The sequence below is a fragment of the Belonocnema kinseyi genome, chromosome 9 (genome assembly GCF_010883055.1).
Source record: "Belonocnema kinseyi isolate 2016_QV_RU_SX_M_011 chromosome 9, B_treatae_v1, whole genome shotgun sequence".
Classification (NCBI taxonomy): Eukaryota; Metazoa; Arthropoda; class Insecta; order Hymenoptera; family Cynipidae; genus Belonocnema; species Belonocnema kinseyi.
In genome coordinates, this window is record NC_046665.1 from 17814952 (window position 1) to 17835014 (window position 20063).

Below are 20063 nucleotides of genomic sequence, written 5' to 3' on the forward strand. Positions count from 1 at the left end.
TAATGATAAAATTAAAATTTATGTGGTTTTTAAAAATTATAAATAAATTTAATTATTTTTATATAACATATGAAGTACAATCTTATCTTTGTCAATTTATGTGTAATGACTTTTATACGATTTAAATATTGTTACTTTATAAACATGCAATTACATTCGCCTACGACTAATAAACGAATATCAGTGAATCATCCTCGTGATTGTATTTGTTTTTTAAATTTAAAAAATCAATTAGTTTAAAGTGTACAATTTTTGTATTACTGCAAAATGTCCTAATAAAAACAAGAAATAGATAGTTAAAGTATGTGGTTAAAATTTTTTTTCAACTTATAGTCTATTCAGGTGTTTGCAATAGCTTTATGTTAGCGTTAGAATACTCTATTCATTTGAGAGAGAGAAATGCGCCGTGCGGCAGATGGAGAGAAAAGGGACCCTAGCCTTCATTTGTGTGTGTATGTGAATTAATGCAAACTATGCAAAATCATTCAGAACTACTCACAAGTACGTCAAAGAATACAAAATAAGCAAAGATGGACGAAATTCATACAGAGCAGGAACAATATTTAAATAAAAATGATGATTTTGTGCAGAATTACTTTTGTGTGAAAAAAATTCGTTGTGAAAATAATAGCAGGAACAATAATTGATCGATTATAATAATTTTGTGTATCAAATTTTTTTGTGGAAAATACTTGTGTAGGGAAAATTTTTTGTTGAAAATAATTTCTGTAGGAAAATATTTCTGTGGAATAAATTTTATGTAGGAAAAAATTTTGTGGAAAATAATTTGTGTAGGAACAATTTTGGGTAGGAAAAACTTTGTGCAGGAAATATTTTATGTAGGAAAAACATTAGACGTAATATTTTTAAATAATAATTATTTATTTCTGTTTAGGAAATATTTTATGTAGGAAAAATGTAAGTGTTTGATTTTGTGTAGGAAATGTTTTTTTTTGTAGGAAAAAATTTGTGTAGGGAAAAAAAGCCAGTACATTTTGTGTACAAATATTTTCTGTAGGAAGTGTGTTTTACAACTTTTTACATACCTCTCAAATGCCAAAATTATTTCTGAAATCTTTTATTCTCAATCCACCCCACTGATTGACTGAAAATTTCCCTACAAACAAAATATACGAACTTGCTCCTAAGTCTATTGAGTTTTTACAATAACGTATGCAAAAAATGTTATTTACAATAGACGAACAATTTTGAGGTTATAATTTCACGGCTTTCGAAAATCGGCTGTAGAGAACAAAGAAGACTAATTAGAATAAAGAGATTATATTTTCATGCGTAAAAGTTGATGAAAATAAACCCTTTATAAGATAGGTTCTATTACACTTATTATACTGAGTTATGTTTTGCAAAATTTTAGGTCGATCCGTAGTTTGAAATGACTCGAAGGAATATTTAAAATTTCGAAAACGACGCTTCAATATTATTATTCGATATTTATTATTTTTCTAGATAACAGCGGAATGGTTTTGTGTTATAAACTAAAATTCAAATTCAAGTCTCTATTTACGCTACTGATCGTCTTCTGAGCACAAGAGACCACTCTGCTCGCAGTTTCAGGGTCGTAAACCGACGCACAATGCCCAATGTCAAAACCGGGCAGTTTGCGTTGTTCTGCCAGGATGTTATCCCTGAGATTGTGTTCTGCCTCTTCGAATATATGTTTTAAATAATGAGTAGAATTTTATATAAGAAATTTGGGTTTTAGAAAATAACTTTAAAATTCCATATTCTTTTACAACTCGAGATTGTTCTGCCCCCCTTTCCACGCCGGCCTATTGTTCTGCCAATTGCACGGAACATTGTCTAATTGTCTTGACATTCAACACGGAAAGATTCAGCCGTTACCCTATGACTTATTTTAATCATTTTTTTTAACAACTTCGAATGAGTAAACAAACACCTTCTCCCCTGGACTACCCCTGGAGAAGCCAAATTTGGTGATCAGTGTATTCTCAACAATCAAGAAAATAGTGGCAGAATCGTTACCTAATAACTCACCAAAAACGGCCTCGACTCTTAGACCAAAGGGAGTGAGAGAAAACTGACCTGACTCGAGCGAGAATGGGACCCTCGGCGTTCAAGTGGCCCTGACTTTACAATCTATAAAAAAAAAACTACATAAAAAAGGCCAACTCTGTGTGAGTAATCCGTGTGATACAGGCGACTATGACCCTTATGGCAAGTGCGACTTACCATGTTCTTAGTTGGGACAGCAGAGCACCTTAGGGGAGTCAGACCAAAATGATGACACTGCATTGTCTAAAAAGGAAAATATCCAGTTAATGGGTGTATGGGGAAAAATATTAGATGATAATAATTATGAAAATAACTCGGTTAGCATTGAAGAATTTAAGAATTCTTATAGTTATGGGGCTGCAACTAGTACTACAAAAACTGTACTTACCCCATTGTTCCAATGTAGTCGAGATAAATTATTCATGAGGGATGACCATATGGTACATTTTCTGTCCATGGACGGGATTCTCACGACCCCCGTCGGAAGAGAGTTATTGAGCAATTCTATTGGTTTATTATCCGACCTGAAAGATCCCACCGTTAAATTACGTTATGTAACCTCAGTAATATACGCACGTCATTTTGTTTTTAATTTATATATAAAGGAATCTTTTGATGCTAAAGTTTATGCAAAAAATATAAAATTGGCAGTAGGCACTCTAAAGAAAGCATTAGAAACTTCAAAGATAAAATCTTTTAGTATATCTCGCAAAGGGAATGGTTTTGATAAAATACCATCGTCAGTTATAGAGGGAATTTTTCGTACTCATTTCGGCAAAGATGATTTCGAGATAAGAGTTTGTACTGGGGAGGTTTAGGAGCCCGTACTTGAGACCGCTTCTGGTGACCGAGTCAGGGAACAAATATATGCTTACATGGCAGGATTGTTTTAGTAAATATTCGGGTGCGATACCCTTATGCGTAACGGATGCTCCACATATTGCAGTAGCCCTTGCAGAGAATTTAATTTGCCCTGGCGGACCGAAGGGACTGAATGGAGCCTCTACAAAGTACCCGTAAAGACCCCATTGAGTCCTCATTCAGTTGCTTTTTTAAAAACTCACAAAAACAGCAAAATCAACTTTTAAATTGTTGAAATTCGGATTCTACGTTAAAATTTCCTATAGAAGGTCACGGAATAATCTCAATAGTTTCGTTTGCAACGGTAAACAGTTTTTAAAAAATACAAGATGTATAACGCATGTTGACGGCTACATTTCAAACGCAACGCCTGTAAGTAGCAGTCAACAGGCTTTATACGTCTTATATTTTTTTAACTGTTTACCGTTGCAAACAAAACTATTGCGATTATTCCGTAACCTTCTAAAGGGAATTTTAACGTAGAATCCGAATTTCAATCATTTAAAAGTTGATTTTGCTGTTTTTTCGAGTTTTTTAAAAAGGAACCGAATGGGAACCCAATGGGGTTTTTACGGTTACTTTGCAGAGGCTCCATTTGGTTGCTTCGGTCCGCCAGGGTGTACCTTCGGTTGTCCTGAAATTATACAAACGGACCAAGGTTCAAATTTTATGAGTCAAATAATGGAGAGTTTCGCGGAAATTTTTAAGATTGAGAGATACCGCTCCAGCGCCTATCATCCGCAGTCGTTGTGTTCGTTAGAAAGAAGTCATCATTCCTTCATTGAATACCTGCGACATTACTGCGAAAAAACCAACTGGGACGAATGGTTACCGTTCGCATTATTTTCATTTAATACCTCGGCGCATGAATCTACCGGAAAAACACCACATGAAATTGTTTTCGGTAGAAAAGTTCGTTTTCCTTCCGCTTTTTCCGACGAAGAAGTTTCATTGACTTGTGTCCAGTACACGGACAATTTGTAAAATCGTATAAATGAAACCGAATCATTAGTTACCGCGCGTTTAGAAGCAGCAAAACGACGCTGTGAAAAGTATTATGGCCGGAAATTGAATGATCAGAATTTTGAACCCGGTCAATACGTATATTTGCTTATACCAGCTAAAGAAAATAAACTAGACGATTATTATGAAGGCCCGTATAAAATATTACAAGTTATTAATGAAGTAAATTTGAAATTATAATTAGGGCCAAAAGAGCATAAGGTGTAATCGGGCTATGTTTCATTTTCTAACCCATTAAACAGGAAAACTCAGGGGCAGGGCGAAATGGGTGGAGGTGTGAGGGAGAGTGAGAGGAGAGCACTCGACCTTTTTACGGCCACTGCGGTTGCTTGAGCGAAAAGAGGGAAAGAGAAATAAACAATAAAGTCACCGACGAATACCGCGAATGTAAACAAACCGGGCGAAGTTGAATATTTTCTAAACATGATTTGATTGGTCAGATTAAGATGATCTGCTTCTGTCGCCGTTGACGATATCCAGGTATCCACTAATTGCAACAGGTGGAACTTCATATTCCTGTCACAGCCGATGTCCAGGGGAAATAGTAAGGCAGTAGTAGAGGAATGGCAGGCAGGTCAACTGGTCCCCGAGACCGTGATATTAAAAACAGTATAATAAAAACAAAGCAACACAGTATGTTAGCATACATGTTCAACCCTTTCTCTTTACGCTAGTCTCTTTAGTGATCATGAAATCTTCTTCTTCTTTGAGTTATTTTTATTCTTAAGAAAAACCAAGAAAAATTGTGTAAAACTGATTTAAAGATTTGGTCAAATCTATTGGAATCTTCCAATGTTGAAGACTTTTAAAAAAGGTTCTATAATTTTCAAAATCCGGCGTACTGTACCTTTCATTTTTAAATGTTCAAAATTCTTTTCTTCGAAATCTACGTATAATATTAAAACATTCTTTTCCTGTAAATTAAAAAAAAATTGTTCTTTTCTAATGTATGTGTGTATGCTTGCATGTGTATATATATATATATATATAAATGTTATGCATATGGATGCATGTGTATACATATATGTATATATATTTTATTCATTTGTGTTTACCTTTTTGACCCCTTCCATTTGTGTAAATTTATATAACTGAAATCTTTTTTTATTGTAAAAAAAATTAATGTATATATAATAATAATTTTGTTTATTGAATTACAAAAGTATGTTTACCTTAATACAGAAAGTGAGAATTTAGATCTCTCAAATTAGAATAATAGTGATAATAATGAATGTGTACATACCTTCAATTAAGGTTAGGAAATCTGTCAGTTTGGTATTTCATTAGGGTTGTGTCGTCTGCACCTTTGCGAATTATAAGGCCCCACCAAACACAAGGGTGATCGGCAGGGATGTGTACGTATAATACATCACGTATGTACATGGTTTTCTACATGTTTATTACTACGTATATAACGTCGTCAGTTTTCTACAAATGTATTTTACATTTGATCACGTGACTACATAGGGGGGATTTTTTAAATCTTTCTTCTAAAAATACCCAATTGCCTTATAGAATTAACCAATATTGAGCAATTAATTAATTATTCACCAATATTTATCACTTTCCTAAACAAATTGTTTGAATAATAATAATAATGATAATAATAATATACGTGTTTATTGTCTTTCATAATATTTCGGATGTTTTCCTGCTGTGTATCTTGCTCATTTGTTAAGTTTATCGCCTGCTTACATATGTCCTTTAAAGAGAAAATATAATTCTTTGGTATTTTAAATAACTTAAAATCTTTAGTTTACACGGTTTCCATTATTATTTTGGAATAAAATTATTTAAATATGATGTATGAATATGTCATATTTGATTTAAGAACGCACTGCACAAAAAATTTGCAGTGAAACCTCATGAATTATCTTGAACTTCTGGCGCTCGAAATTAATTTTTTCCTACGGTATGCCTCTCTGAAATGTTTTCTTTTCTACTTGTTTCTTAAAATGTTTACCCTAAAAACTCAAATTAAATCGATTGAACAGCTTTATAAGAGGTTATGTTAATGATTCAAATCTGTGAAATGCAGTCCCTCCCAAGCAAATTATGTTCGCCATCTTTGACATGTATTGTACATAGTTTTCTACCATTTTTGACGTATATTACGTCTTTTATGTATTATACGTAGAAAACCTCGAGTGACATGTCACAACCCATCTCTGGTGATCGGGAACATAAAAAGATCCCCACGTGCGATGGCAGCTGTTCGACGCCGACGCACAAGTCGTATGGTCCGCGACGTCAGACCACCGCGCGCGAGCCGACACCAAGGATATTAGGTCCTAGATACCACATGGGTCAGTGGTGGGGACGGCCGATATATATATATCTAACTACATTTTCGACTATATCGAGGTGCTGCCCTCTTCAACTTTTCACCGTTTCTATGGCAACCGCGTCCTCCTAGCACGTCAGCGGGCGGGGTTTCTCGTTATCGCGTTCGCCTTCGCTATCACTATAGCAATCTTTGCTATAGTTGAGTCGGTTGGCTGGCTCTGTACAGCTTGTTCGCTAAAAATGTTATGGACCCTGAATTACCTAATTATATTCAAATTAAAGAGAGTCTAAAAATATTCTATTTCTTATTATTTTAGATTTTCGAGACAATAAATAAATGTAAAAAAATTCTTTTCGTACTTTAAAATTTTAGTGAAATTTCTAAAACTATTTTAAAAAACTAAACTTAAAATTTAAATGAAATTAGGATAAATTAAAAAATTAAATTTATTTAGATTCCAAATTTAATCAAATTTAGTTGAATTTAAACTTTAAATAAAATTTAGCTAAATTCAACATTTAAATGAAATTTAGATGAATTTAAGAATTAAATAAAGTTTAGTTAAATTAAATTAATTTCTCGTCTCGTTTATTTTCTAAGAGTAATTTTCTAGATACTAAGTAAATAAGTTCTAAAACAATTCTATTCTTACTTTAAGATTTATGGTAGTGCAATTTTAAACATTATTTTGTAAAACTAAATTTAAAGATTGAATACAATTTAGATCATTTTAAAAAGTGAATATATTTGAGTTAAATTCAAAATTTAAGTAAAATTTAGTTGAATTTAAGTACATTTCAGTTAAAATTGTGGATGTTGAATGGTGTTAAATGGTGTTAAATTTAAGTACAATTTAGTTCAATAAAAATGAAACTGTCGTTAAATTTTAAATTTGATTGAATTGAATGCAAATATATGTGGGTTGTTTCTTGGCTTCAACAATGGAGAGCATTCAAATAAGCTGGATAAACTTTAAAAAAATTTTGTTTGATACTTTTTAGAAGTCGACAATGTCAAAATATAAAAGGAAGCGTTTAAACTTCAGCATAACTATTTTGCATGGAAGTACTTTATTACCTCACAATTTTATTTCAAATTAGAAGTATTTTAGCAATTAAATAATTATTCCAGTCAAAATTATTCAGTTTCGAAAATTGGATTATAACTTCAAAGCCTTTGAAATTAAAAGGTTTTAAATGAGAGATTTTTGAAATGAAAACAATTAAAATTACAGTGTAATTATTTTCTTTTAGAAGCGTAAAAATAAAATAATAATTATTAAAAGAAACTAGTTTATAAATTTAAAATTCAAAATCTCAGTATTTGTAAAATTTCGAATATTCTTCGTGTATAACCTGTCAATTCAAATTATTTAATTTTAAACGTTATTAATTAAATCACTTATGATTCGGCAATACTTTTTTTCAGCTTTAGGATATAAATAATTTAAAGCTAGAATAAGTAGATTATTCGATGTCAAACCTCGTGATAAATGGGAATAAATGTAAAGCCCTTGAAATCGAAAACTTATTTTTATAAGGAGAGGAATTTTAAATTGAAAGGATTTAATATATTTTTAATTTAAAACATTCAAATTGAGTAATTTTATAAAAAGAAATTTCAAGAATTGTATTGTTTGAAATTTTTTCATAGAGTTGATAAATTAAAAATACAAGCATTAATATTTTTTAAATTTCGAATATGCCTCAAGTGTAATCTGATAAATTTAAATTATTTAATTTTGAAAGTTTTGAATTGAAAATTGAAATGCAAAATTCTAAATGTTTGTACTTGGGTATTATCAGATTTTGGAGGCCATTAACTTAAACCCAATCTAGTTAGAAGGCTTACAGTTGTCAATTTTACAATATTAAACCCTTATATTCAAAACCAAATTAAATTTCAATGTTAAAATTTTTAATTCTTTAGGATTTGATTCTTAAATTGAGAATTTTTTCAATGCTTCACATTTTTAATTTTACACTTTCGAACCTTTTTTTTTTAATTTGAATCATCGAGAAAAAAATATTACATTTTAGCAGACACGACTTTTTTTTACGTAAAAAAATTAATTTAGGGAATACGCCGTGCGCCAAGGTGAATAATCCGTCGAACTTTTTTCTCCAAGACGGCAGAAATAATTACGGCTTATCACATTAAAAAAAATTATTTGATATCAAAATTTCGTCACTTATTTATTACATGAAAACATTTGTTCTTGTTTACAAGATTTAAGAAGTAAGAAAAAAATCTTGATTGGAATATATTGATTTTTGAAGAACAAGAAGCTTTAAGCATTATAACGCTTGGCGTAAATAATTTTAAAATATCTTCCTTTTTAATGTAATAAAATCAATATTAAAATGGAAGTTTTAATATTGTTAGAAATAAATATTCACTTTAACTTCAAGTACCTAGATGACAGTTTTGACTGGTCCTGTTCATTGTAATTTTTACATTATGTCTAATTGTCTACTGTGTTATGAATTGCAGTTAGAAGAAAGTTGTGAATAATACAATAGAGCGGAATTAAACTTTGGTTTTCAATAAAGATCATTGAAAAGATGTATACAATTTTTGAAAAAATAAGTCTAACAGAAAAGTGCCAGATCATGTATTTTTTGGTTCGATTAATAATTTTATTCAAATATGAAATTCCTTCCAAATTTCTTTTTAATTATGCAAGAAATAAACATTTTTAATATCTTTTTCAAATAAAAAAGTAGGGTTTCTTGCATGATTGTTGTTATTTTTCTTTAAAAAACCTTTTTTGTTAATGAGGTAATTAATTTATAATGCATAGGCCTTTAAAATTTTATAAAAAAGAACTGAAAGTTGATGAAATATTTAAATTACTAGAAAATAAATTTATTTACGAACAAATTTAAAAAAACAAGTTTTTTATTAAAGGAAAGAATTTAAAATAATTATTTTAGCAAAATCAAAAATTTTTAATGGAATTAAATATGCAAACAGTTAAACAAGTAAATGCAAACAAAAGCTTAATCGACCAGCTGGACATGTATAGTTTTCTGTACATGACCGGCGGAGAACATTTTAAAGTTTCAACTTATTTTTCTCAATGAATACAAAATAAAGAAATAAAGGAAACTAAATAAAAAACTAAGAAAACTTATATATTTATTAAAAATAAAATAAAAACGGCGTCAAATTCTTTAAAAAAAATATAGACTATTAAAGTACATAATATTTCCGTGAATTTATAGCATTGGTTTATATTATTTTTCATGATTGCGGTTTAAAAAATGTAATAAGCTCAGATATTAAAACAACAAAAAGACGAAAATTATTGCAATACATTATGCTATTAAAAAAAAATTAAGCAAACTTACATTTTTTCATAAAGTTAGATTTCTGGAGCAGCGAAAATGACATTTTGTAAGATTGATTTACTTCTTATTTCAATTTGAAAAAAGGTCATATTTATAACATTATTTATTATTTATTATTATTTATAAACTGTAGAAGTAAGCCGTAATTTCCTTTGACTTTCGAAAATGCTTCTTACACTTACAGCTGTTAAAAAACTCATATACCACTAAATTCAAAAATATTTGAAAAATGCAACATTTCAGAAGACATAATTAAGGGAAAAAAAATTTTTATAAGTTTTTATAAGGAAATTTCTTTTCACAATTTTTATTTCTTTAACCAGAAAAAAATAGTAAGGACATATTCAACCAGAATTCTGGTTGATTTAACCAGACAGTTTGTTTAGATTATTTAAATTTAAATAAAACTTAACTGTATTTTCAAATTCACTTTTCTACTAATTTCCAGAAAAATTATAACTTAAATAAAAAATAAACTTTTTAATTCAAATTTGTTATTACTATTTTATACTAACATCTTTGCTACATTTTGGGCATAATTTCAATTTCAAAGTCTTTAGAGTCTTCAAATTCCTTCAAGACTTTTTCTACTCAATTAAAATTATTTTCCCATTCACTTATAAAGTAAAATTAGACTATTACCATTTTGGATTTCAAATGCACTATAATTTGGCGCGACCAAATATATGGTTGTCTGTCGCGCCTCTACAAGTATGTAAAGGAACCAATCAGTACATATCGCGCCTCTACAAGTATATGGACGAACTAAAAACAATATATATATATATATATACGCAAGACCACAAACTTGCCTGCCGCGCAAACTACCGGTATGTGGTGCAACTAATCTCATGCCTTATCTAGGACCTAATATCTTTGCCGCCACCATGCTGACGACACGCATATGCGATTGGACACAGGTTTTTTCCAAATCCCCCTCGGACGGGAGCCTACGCGCGGTAAAACTTAAATTTGAAAAGGTCGTCCTATATGGCGCAACCTCTTCTTAAGGGGGTAAATGTAACAGATAGCTGTCTTACCGACAAAATAATAATATGTCAATGACAAAATTTAAAACTATTCGGATTATAGTTGAAAATTAAGAATATAAAATTTTAGCTTGAATGGGTATTTGCCAATCCCAAGTGGCTGGTCAACTTGTTTGAACAAGAAATATGATGTTGTTGTAATAAAATAACTATCCATACAAAAACTTCTTTGTATGCAGTCGAAACGGAAATTCCAAAGGACTGATTTTAATGCTATGGAATTTCCTGTACATAATATTTTAATATGGAAATTTAAATTAGTTTGGATTTTTATTTCAAGGAATGTTGCTATAACTCTTAAATTTAAATTACCTAAAGACATTTGAGTTGTGAATTGTTGACTCAAAATAACATTATTGGAGGCTTTTGTCGGCGGAAGTGTACTTGTCGGAATTATAACTGTTAAATTCCTGTACGTGCTTAAAAATGGTTTTTCTTATCCGTTTAATGTACCGCAGCCGCCATCGCAGCGATCATGATTTTTTGCGCGGCTCAAAAGAGGACCCGTGATTATCGCGTAGGCGGTTTGTTTTCAAAATTATAAGTGGGATTAAGAAGACTCATTGGTTGCTTTCCTTGTAGGGCAAATAAAATGTAGGAAAATGTACAGAGAGTAGGGGATCATGGGTTGCTGTGTCAGACCCATTGATAACAAGAAGTTTTAAAAATAATCTGTCTGAAACAGGTTATTTTACATGAATGTTCTTTAAAATTCAATTTATTATAACTACATATTTCTAATGTATTGTTTATCTTTTCTTTTTTTAATTAACCGTACAGAATATTTAGGCAAAACCCGGGGCCACCAAATCACTTGACAGATTCCTGAAATAGATAAAGGCAGGGCTACGTTTCATATGTTTTTTCTCTCTCTAGAGCCCATTTTAGTTCTTCCCAAAGCGTTACGGGTCATGGACATAGGAAATAAGGGACTAGGCATGCCATTGCGGGGTTGATGCAATGAGGGGAGAGGTCTGCTACCTTTTGATGTCCCACGACAAACATGGCAGCGCCCACATGTTTATATTATCATGCACAGTTTGTCGGCAAAAATGCTCGTGCGCATAATCAAATGGCACATCGTAAGATGGTGGCTCTCCCCACTCATGGAATTCTCTCCCCTCCCGTGGATTCAACCCCGCTCGGCCGAGTTAGGATAGCATGCCTAGTCCCGTGTTTTCATCGACATATAGAAATGGACCGGTAACGCTTTGGGGAGAACTGAAATAGGCTTTAGACAGAGAAAAAACATATGAGATGAGCCATGCGTTTATCAATTTCAGGACTCTGTCAAGTGATTTGGTGGCCCCGTGTATTGCCTAAATATTCTCTACGGTTGATTAAAAAAAAAAGATAAACAATACATTAGAAATTTGTAGTTATAATAAATTGAATTTTAAAGAACATTCATGTAAAATAACCTGTTTCAGATAGATAATTTTACAAAATTGGTAATCTTGAATTCTTTTTGAAATTGGATTGAAAATGCTACAATAATAATCGTTTTGTTTGTTTAAAAATAATATAAAAACTATCAAAAATTTGAACAATATTTCTATAACATAAAAAATAACTATTTGTATTGCATAGGTACAAAACTTCATATTTTGAAGTTTTGTTTTTGTTGTAAAATTTTTTATTTTACTATATTCAATAACTTTACTTACGTATGAAAACATATCCCCATATAAACGTCTTGACAACCCTCACAAACTACACAAGTTGCCACCATTTTTTATATTTATTTACAATAAATTATAATTAAATAAATTATAAATAAATCAATTTTGAAAAGTGCGATAAACGTTACATTATTGGAGCACTCGCGACACAGAGCACGGTCCTGTGCTGCGCCAAACTTCACCCAACAAAAATATTCTCGACTAATCAGCTTTATCTAGAAAGAGATAGACTTACTCTTATATACTTTTTCTCTCTCTAGATCTCATTACCGTTCTCCCCACAGCATTACCGGTCCATTTCTATATGTCGATGCGTGTTTCCTATGTCCATGGTTACCGGTCCATTTCTGTATGTCGATGGGCTTTGGTCTAGATACATCTTGCCAGCAAACGTCACAACGTGAAATACTTAACGCGCGATCTTAGCGTAAGCGCAGTACCTTAGAGCGCCCACATTGTCATGACTGTGGCGCTGCACCTCATTTTATAGTATCTTTGGACTAGGCTGCTCTTTCGACAAGGCCTTTGTCGAGTCTTTCTTTTTGAGACAGCCGAATTGTAATTACGTGTTGTGGATTTTCCCTTGTCTGAAGAATCTATTTCCATCAGGCATTTACTTAGATCTAAAAGTGTTGAAAAATGACTGAAACGCTTCAGCTGAGGGGCACGTTGCGTGGCCACAATGGATGGGTTACTCAAATCGCCACGAATCCGAAATATTCTGATCTAATTTTGTCTGCTTCGCGTGGTAAGTTGTCAAGATCATGCCGATTGAATTCTTAACATTCATTTTTTAGTATTTATTATTTGTGAGTGCAAAAGTGTTTTTTGTTGTACGTCTTTTTGGCTTTAATTAAATGTAGTAATAATTTACAGTGAAAGTGAAAGGAATAGTGGACCTGACATAACCAACAGTATCAATATATTTTTGTTTAAGGACATGTGATACTTAGAAAATTGCCGATTTTACCAGTGTTTGGTTCCCTTAGATTGAAAATGATAGCAAACATACTAACTGACGTTCGGACTCTTGAGAGAATTTTAACACACATAACCTCGAAATATACACACGTTAGCAAAATCAAAATTTTTTTGAAAAAGGAAAAAAAGTGTACAGGGACGTCCGTTAGCATGTTCGTTATCATTTCCCGGATTTTGAAGACAAAATATTTCTTATCCTTGTAGAAAAGCCGGGGGAATCTAATACTGAAACAATCGATACTAATTCCTAAGCGCTATGCAAATTAGTCACTCTTTGCTAAATTAAAACTTTTTTGAATTAACGCACAAAAAAAGTGTGCGGGGACATCCGTTAGCATGTTCGCTATCATTTCCTAAATTTTGAAGACAAAATGTTTATTATTCTAGGAATAAAGTCAGGGGAGCCTAAAACTGGTAAAATCGACAATATTTTAATTATCACATGCCCTTAAGGGCATGTGACACAGCTAAATACCTATATTACCGACCTCACTTTTTCGGTTCACTGAATGTTTTTTTGAACCTAAGAACTTTTTTTGTAAATAAAATATCGAGCTGAAACTTTGGAAAATGTAATAGAGTACAATAAAGTACGTTTAGGTACTGCATTTTGGTAAGAACGTCACTGAAAATTATTTCATCTTTTTTCTGAACCTCAACATTTTTTGAACGTTCGAACTTTTTTTATACATAAAATATCGGTCTCAAACTTTGAGAAATGCAAGAACCGAAAGAAAACTACGTTTAAGTACAAAGCTTGATAATAAAATATGTAAAAAAATATGTTTCAACAATCAATTCCAACGGCATCAGCCGGTAACGTTGTACACGAAAATACGAACTCTGGCGGCCACTAGACGAGGCTCCAGAGAGTTCGTATTTTCGTGTACAACGTTACCGGCTGATGCCGTTGGAATTGATTGTTGAAATATATTTTTTTACATCTTTTATTATTAACCTTTGTACTTAAACGTAGTTTTCTTTCGGCTCTTGCATTTCTCAAAGTTTGAGACCGATATTTTATGTATAAAAAAGTTCGAACGTTCAAAAAATGTTGAGGTTCAGAAAAAAGATGAAATAATTTTCAGTGACGTTCCTACCAAAATGCAGTACCTAAACGTACTTTAATGTACTCTAATACATTTCCCAAAGTTTCAGCTCGATATTTTATTTACAAAAAAAGTTTCTAGGTTCAAAAAAACATTCAGTGAACGGAAAAAGTGAGGTCGGTAATATAGGTATTTAGCTGTGTCACATGCCCTTAACTTAAAAAAATAATTTTTTTGAATTTGATGTGTGTATTTTGAGGTTACGTGTGTTGAAAACGATCCTAACCTGAAAATAATGCACATGCGTAAAATATGTATTTAGTACAGCATATTTTTTTTTGTTATCCCTAGAAAAAAAAGAGTCCGGGGAGGTACCTTATAATATTTTATAGTATCTCCGAATTTAGTTTTTAAAGTTTTTATTTTCCGGAAAAAAAAAGCTGAGGGAACTGACCTGAATTTACCACACGACGAAGTATTACATGTCCCTTGATACACATTATTAATTCATTTTTAAGGGCACTTGTTACTCATCTTTTAAAACAAATCAGCTTCCACAGAGTGTTCTCCTCGATAGAACTTTAGGAACTGGTAAATAACTTGAAAATGGCTGCCTGGATTAATATTTTATTTGTAGAAATGAAGATACTCTCACACGATTGCACTTCAGAAAATTGCACGGAGAAAACCCACAAGCGCGAAAAGCGCAGACTGTTCTCCAGCTCTTTCACTCTTATGGACTTCCTTGCATGAAATTTTCTGATCTGCAATCATATGAAGGCAACATGTTTGGGGAATTCGGAAAAGGGTTTAGTGGTGGGAGTTCTGGAAAAAATTTAAAGCAGTCTTTTGCGAGTTTACTTTGAAAACAAGTATAATTAAAATTTCCAATTCGTCTTAAATCTTAAGCTAAACTCTATGAAAATAGTTATGTCGACATGCAAATTTCTAACTGGATTCATTAAAATTAATTAAGTTTGTTTAAAATGTATTATTTTATTTCATTTTTTTAAACTTGAACTTTTTTTATTCTGCAAAATAGCAAAAAAATTGTTCTAAAATCTTCCATAAAATATCTCTAAATCTTCCTAACAAGCTAGAGAAAATGGTTTGATTCATTCAAAACCTTTCCGAATTCATAAAAAGTTTTTTTTACAAAATTGTAAAAAATATACGTTTTTCTCAAAATTGTTGTAATTTTCAAATTAACCATTTTTCTTACATCTTTTTAAGACTTCTAAATGTCTAAAAAGTTTCGAATTTGTCTTATTATTTTTTAAAGACAAAAAAATTTGCCTTAAGATCATTCAGATTCTTTTTTGATAATTTTTTTAAATACATTGAAATTTTTTAGAATATTACACTAAAGCTAGTTTTTCAAAATCTTTAACAATCTACATTTAAAAAAATGCAATTTTTCAAAGGTTTCAAATTAACTTTGAATTGTAATAGAATTTTTTTGTAATTTCCTAATTCTGATTTAATTTTCTTCTAGAATCCCTTTTTCAAAATAAAAAAATCCTTAAAAATTTTAATCTGGATTCTTGAGACAAGTTGATTGTACTCATATTTTGAAAACCGCTGTAACTTATGCAAATCAAAGAAAATGTAATCGGAAAAAATTGTTTAAAAATCTTTCAGAATCTTTTCCCATCTATTTTGAAATGTTTAAAACTTAAAATTAACCTTTTAAAATAAAATCTTAATCATTTGAACTTTCCCAATCTTATTGTCCGTGTGGAAGGAAAATAAAAAAATTAATAGAAAAATTTAAAAAGTTACTATAAAATTATAAAAATTTCACCCACAAAAATCTTTACTCTATTACATTATAGTCACCGAAAACTGTAAAAAGAATGATATTTTCAGTCTATTATTATTTAAAAACAGAATTTAATAACTTGAAACGAAAATAAATATTTATTGATTATTCTTTTCTGTAGATTCGGTTATAATAATTATTATCAATAATTCAAAATCTAAATGCCTTGGTAGGCGAGAATAATTCAATACAAAATGGATAAAATAGCAAGTTGCAAATTATTTTGAAAACTTCGTTCTTATTTTCCGATTTCTTTTTTCGAATAAGACCCTTTAGTTCATGTTTAATTAAAAACCAAGTATAAATCTTAAGCTTAATTTAGTGAAAATATTTATGCCGAAAACCAAATTTTTAAATGAATACATTAAAATTAATTAAGTTTGTTTAGAATGTATAATTTTAGTTCATTTTTTTAAACTTGAAAATTTGACAATCTATTAATATATCATATTTTTTTATAATCTAAAATACAAAAGCGTTTACGTTTGCAACATCAAATGCCAACTGCATAGCTGGCGCCATCACATGGACACCGTCAACACAGTACATTTTTCGAAGGGCTGCTTCTAACCTAATTTTTTTGAAATTAGTGTTAATGAAAGAAAAAAGTTGGTTCATATTTGTTGCATTAATCCTGCCGACGCTACGTTTGCCGCCGTCTGATGACATTCGTCGCGTCCCATGCAGAAGACCGTGTCATACCTCCGCCATTTTGACAGATTAATAAAATACAAGTGTAACGTCAAAAAGTTAGGATAAAATATACTCAGTTTTTGAAAATCTTAAAGAACTCTTTCCTTAAAAAAAAGAACATGAAAGTCAGTGTTAATGATTTTTGGAATTTTCTCCATGTTTTTCATGGTGTTTGTGGTGTAGGTAGCAGGGTTGCTACAAGACCTCGAAACGCTATGGAATTTAAAAGTTGTTAATAAACCTGGAAAAGTTATGGAAGTAAAAAAAATGACTGGAAAACCTAGAAAAGTGATGGAATGTTGAAAAAATGACTAGAACCTTTTTAATCGTCTCTATTTCAAAGTATTAATGATTTAGTATTTTGCAGCGAATTCTATATTTAAACATTAGAAAAGAAAGCAAATATCAATAATATTCAATATCAGATAAAGCATAAGAATTAAATGAAAAGAAACGGAAGATTCAATGAGAAAATAAAAAAGTACTGGAAGATTTTGAAGAAATTCGTGGACTGATTAAATTCTGATAAATTTTAATATAGGCAATTTTATTCATTCATGCGATCTAAAAGTTTTATTTAAACTTTGTTAGAAAATTCAGTTCTTTTTAGTTTGCTATTATTCTTAACTGTAATCCTAATCTTTGTATAAGTAGCTCGACTACGATTGAAGGGGCGGATGCAATAACCACCTTAGCGCTCGAACACACGGAGGATTATGGTCCGTGGAGCAAAATTTAAAAGTTCAAATTTGAGTGTCGACCGTGAATACTTGCAGACTATTTTATTGCGCATCTTTTTTGTATGACATACAAATTCGAAGTTTCATTTTTTAGTTATTTAAGGAAAACGAAATTTTTCAGCGAAAAAAAATCAATATTTTTTGCGTTCAACTCGCCAGATCTTTGTCGGGAATTGATGTTTTTGCTTTAAAATTTTTTGAAACATTCTTCAGAAAAATCTACGACTGCAAAAAACGTTTCTGAGCCGTGTAGTGAATTTTCAAAAATATTTCCTTCGAAATCTGGGATGCATGTATACAAACGAGAAAGTTGTGTGAGGAAGTTTCGAATTTTGACTACCTCCAGGGAGAAAAATTTTCCACACCTAAAAAAATTGTTCTTGAATCAAGAAAATATCACTTGATTCAAGTCAATCGTAGGAACGAATGGGGACGATAGAATATGAGTGTGTTCCAAATAAATAAGTACTTGCTACCGTATGCTTGGAACAAGCGTACATTTTCTTAATCTGAGAAAATGTATTATTAGATAGAATATCGCATTTTATTATTCTAAAACTTTATTGTGTAACTTCATATAGAGATATATTCAAATGCAGAACATAGTTTACTTCCAAGAAATAATTTCTGATACACTTCAGTAATATATTTTCTTAACATAACAATATGTATTATCGGAGCAATAGACTAGTGCCTCAACTGAACACTATTTCTAAAAAAAAAAAATTGTTTTGCGAAATTATTGTTATCTAATCTTCATTTTTTAAATTATTAAAGTACGTAACTCGCGCACGTAATTCCCTTTGAAAAATCGCACTTGACGAGGATTGAACCCTCCCTACCTAATCTACCTAAAACCAGTGTGTCCTAACCGTGCGCCCTACCGACTTCGCTATCGAAGGACTTGGATCTCGGTGAAAAAAGTTTGGGTAAGAACTTCAAGGCAGGGTCGTACCAATTCATATGGTGAGCCTCAAGCAACTTCAAACGAAAAGTTGGTGAACTCAACTTTAATTTACCATTTTTTATTTAGAAAACTTTTAGAATTTAATTTTACTTATTTCAAAAAAGGCTGGAATGAGCAGTTTTCAATTTATCCAACTTTTATTTATATAATACTCTCTTACTCAATTTTTAATGCAAAATAACATTTCTTAAACAATAATTTTAAATATTTGAAAAAGCGAAGTAAGTTTCGTTTATTTAACGAGGCATTTAATACCTTTTGTTTTTTAATGTTTCAAACGCTTCAAAACGACCCAAAGGTAATAAATAATAAACAAAAGTTATAAGTACAAAAATGCTTTAATAACGACAAAAAATTATGTTCTGTTATACGAAAAATTTCATAAACCGCACAGTTTTCAATTTATGTAATTCTTTGATCATCCCTTTTTCCCAAAGATTTGAATATGGAATTGCTTTCCCAAAACACAATTTAAAATATGCAAAAAATAATTGAATTTTACTTATTTTATGAAGGACTAAATACTTTTTTCTTTAAAAATTTAATCCGCTTAAAAACTAGCTAAAGCATATAAAAAATAAAAGAACTTTTTAGTTCAAAAACGCTGTAATAACCTCAGTGACAAATCAATATTTTCTGATTTTTAAAAACCTTTGTAAAACACACAGTTTTCGATTTATTTAATTCTTTTATGATACTTTTTAACTCAGTTTTTAATTTAAAATAACAATTCCTAAAAAATAATTTAAAATATATAGATTAAATTGATCGCTAGTTTAAATATTACCTATTTAAAAAAATGCTCGATACTTTTTTTTTCTTTTAAATATAAAATACTTCGAAATCAGAAGAAACAAGAATTCTGTAAAGAAACCTTTAGTGCAAGAACTTGCAGGTTAAAAACGATCTCAGTGGTCGTCTAAAAACTATTTGTTTGCTTCCGATTGCATTCTCAATTATTTTATTTAAAATATTTGTAACTGTCAATTTTTTAATTGTTCCTTAATAAAATGAAATGCATTCTTAATAAACTTTTAAAAATGTTATCGAATCCTTTTTTCTGATTTTGCTTTAAAAATGGATACAATTCTTTTAAATTATCAAGAAAATGTAATAATTATATTTTTAAGCATTTTTTAAAGCTTGTAACTTTGGTTAATGCTGCCATATATATATATATTTTTTATTATTTACATAATAAAAAAATCTGCCTTTGTATCTTCTTTGTAAAAAGAAAATACTTGCTTCTTTCAAGTAAAATCAGCCAAGTAAACTAGCATACTTGATTTAATGCAAATTTTTTCAGTGTAAGGGAAAAAAGAAGTTTTTCCAAAAAGTTTGAGTTCTTTTGTCGTTAGGGGAAAAAGTGAATGATGTGAAAATTATGTACAGCTTGCTCACATCGACTCGGATCGTATGTCAATATGCGTCAATCCGTCGCCTTATGTTCTCGCGTACCGAGTTGCGATTAGCACTCACAAAGACATTATAAGCCTAGATGCGGCACGGGACGTCGGAGTGG

General features: G+C 30.7%; 2 protein-coding genes across 2 annotated transcripts in view; one reads left to right on the forward strand and one right to left on the reverse strand.

The window, feature by feature from the left end:
* The window catches only part of LOC117180360, a 352021-nt gene extending 346905 nt beyond the window's left edge, over positions 1-5116 (reverse strand). Inside the window, exons 1-3 of the mRNA XM_033372818.1 lie at positions 5091-5116; positions 2423-2558; positions 2212-2277 (exon numbers count right to left, since the gene is read on the reverse strand). Coding sequence (XP_033228709.1) covers positions 2212-2277; positions 2423-2491 — 135 coding nt within the window. The 5' untranslated portion in view covers positions 2492-2558; positions 5091-5116. The remainder of the gene's footprint in view (positions 1-2211; positions 2278-2422; positions 2559-5090) is intronic.
* A 7640-nt stretch (positions 5117-12756) lies between these two features.
* LOC117179459 (guanine nucleotide-binding protein subunit beta-like protein) overlaps positions 12757-20063 on the forward strand; it is a 65020-nt gene continuing 57713 nt past the window's right edge. Inside the window, exon 1 of the mRNA XM_033371291.1 lies at positions 12757-13037. Within this exon, the coding sequence (XP_033227182.1) occupies positions 12929-13037 (109 nt within the window). The 5' untranslated portion in view covers positions 12757-12928. The remainder of the gene's footprint in view (positions 13038-20063) is intronic.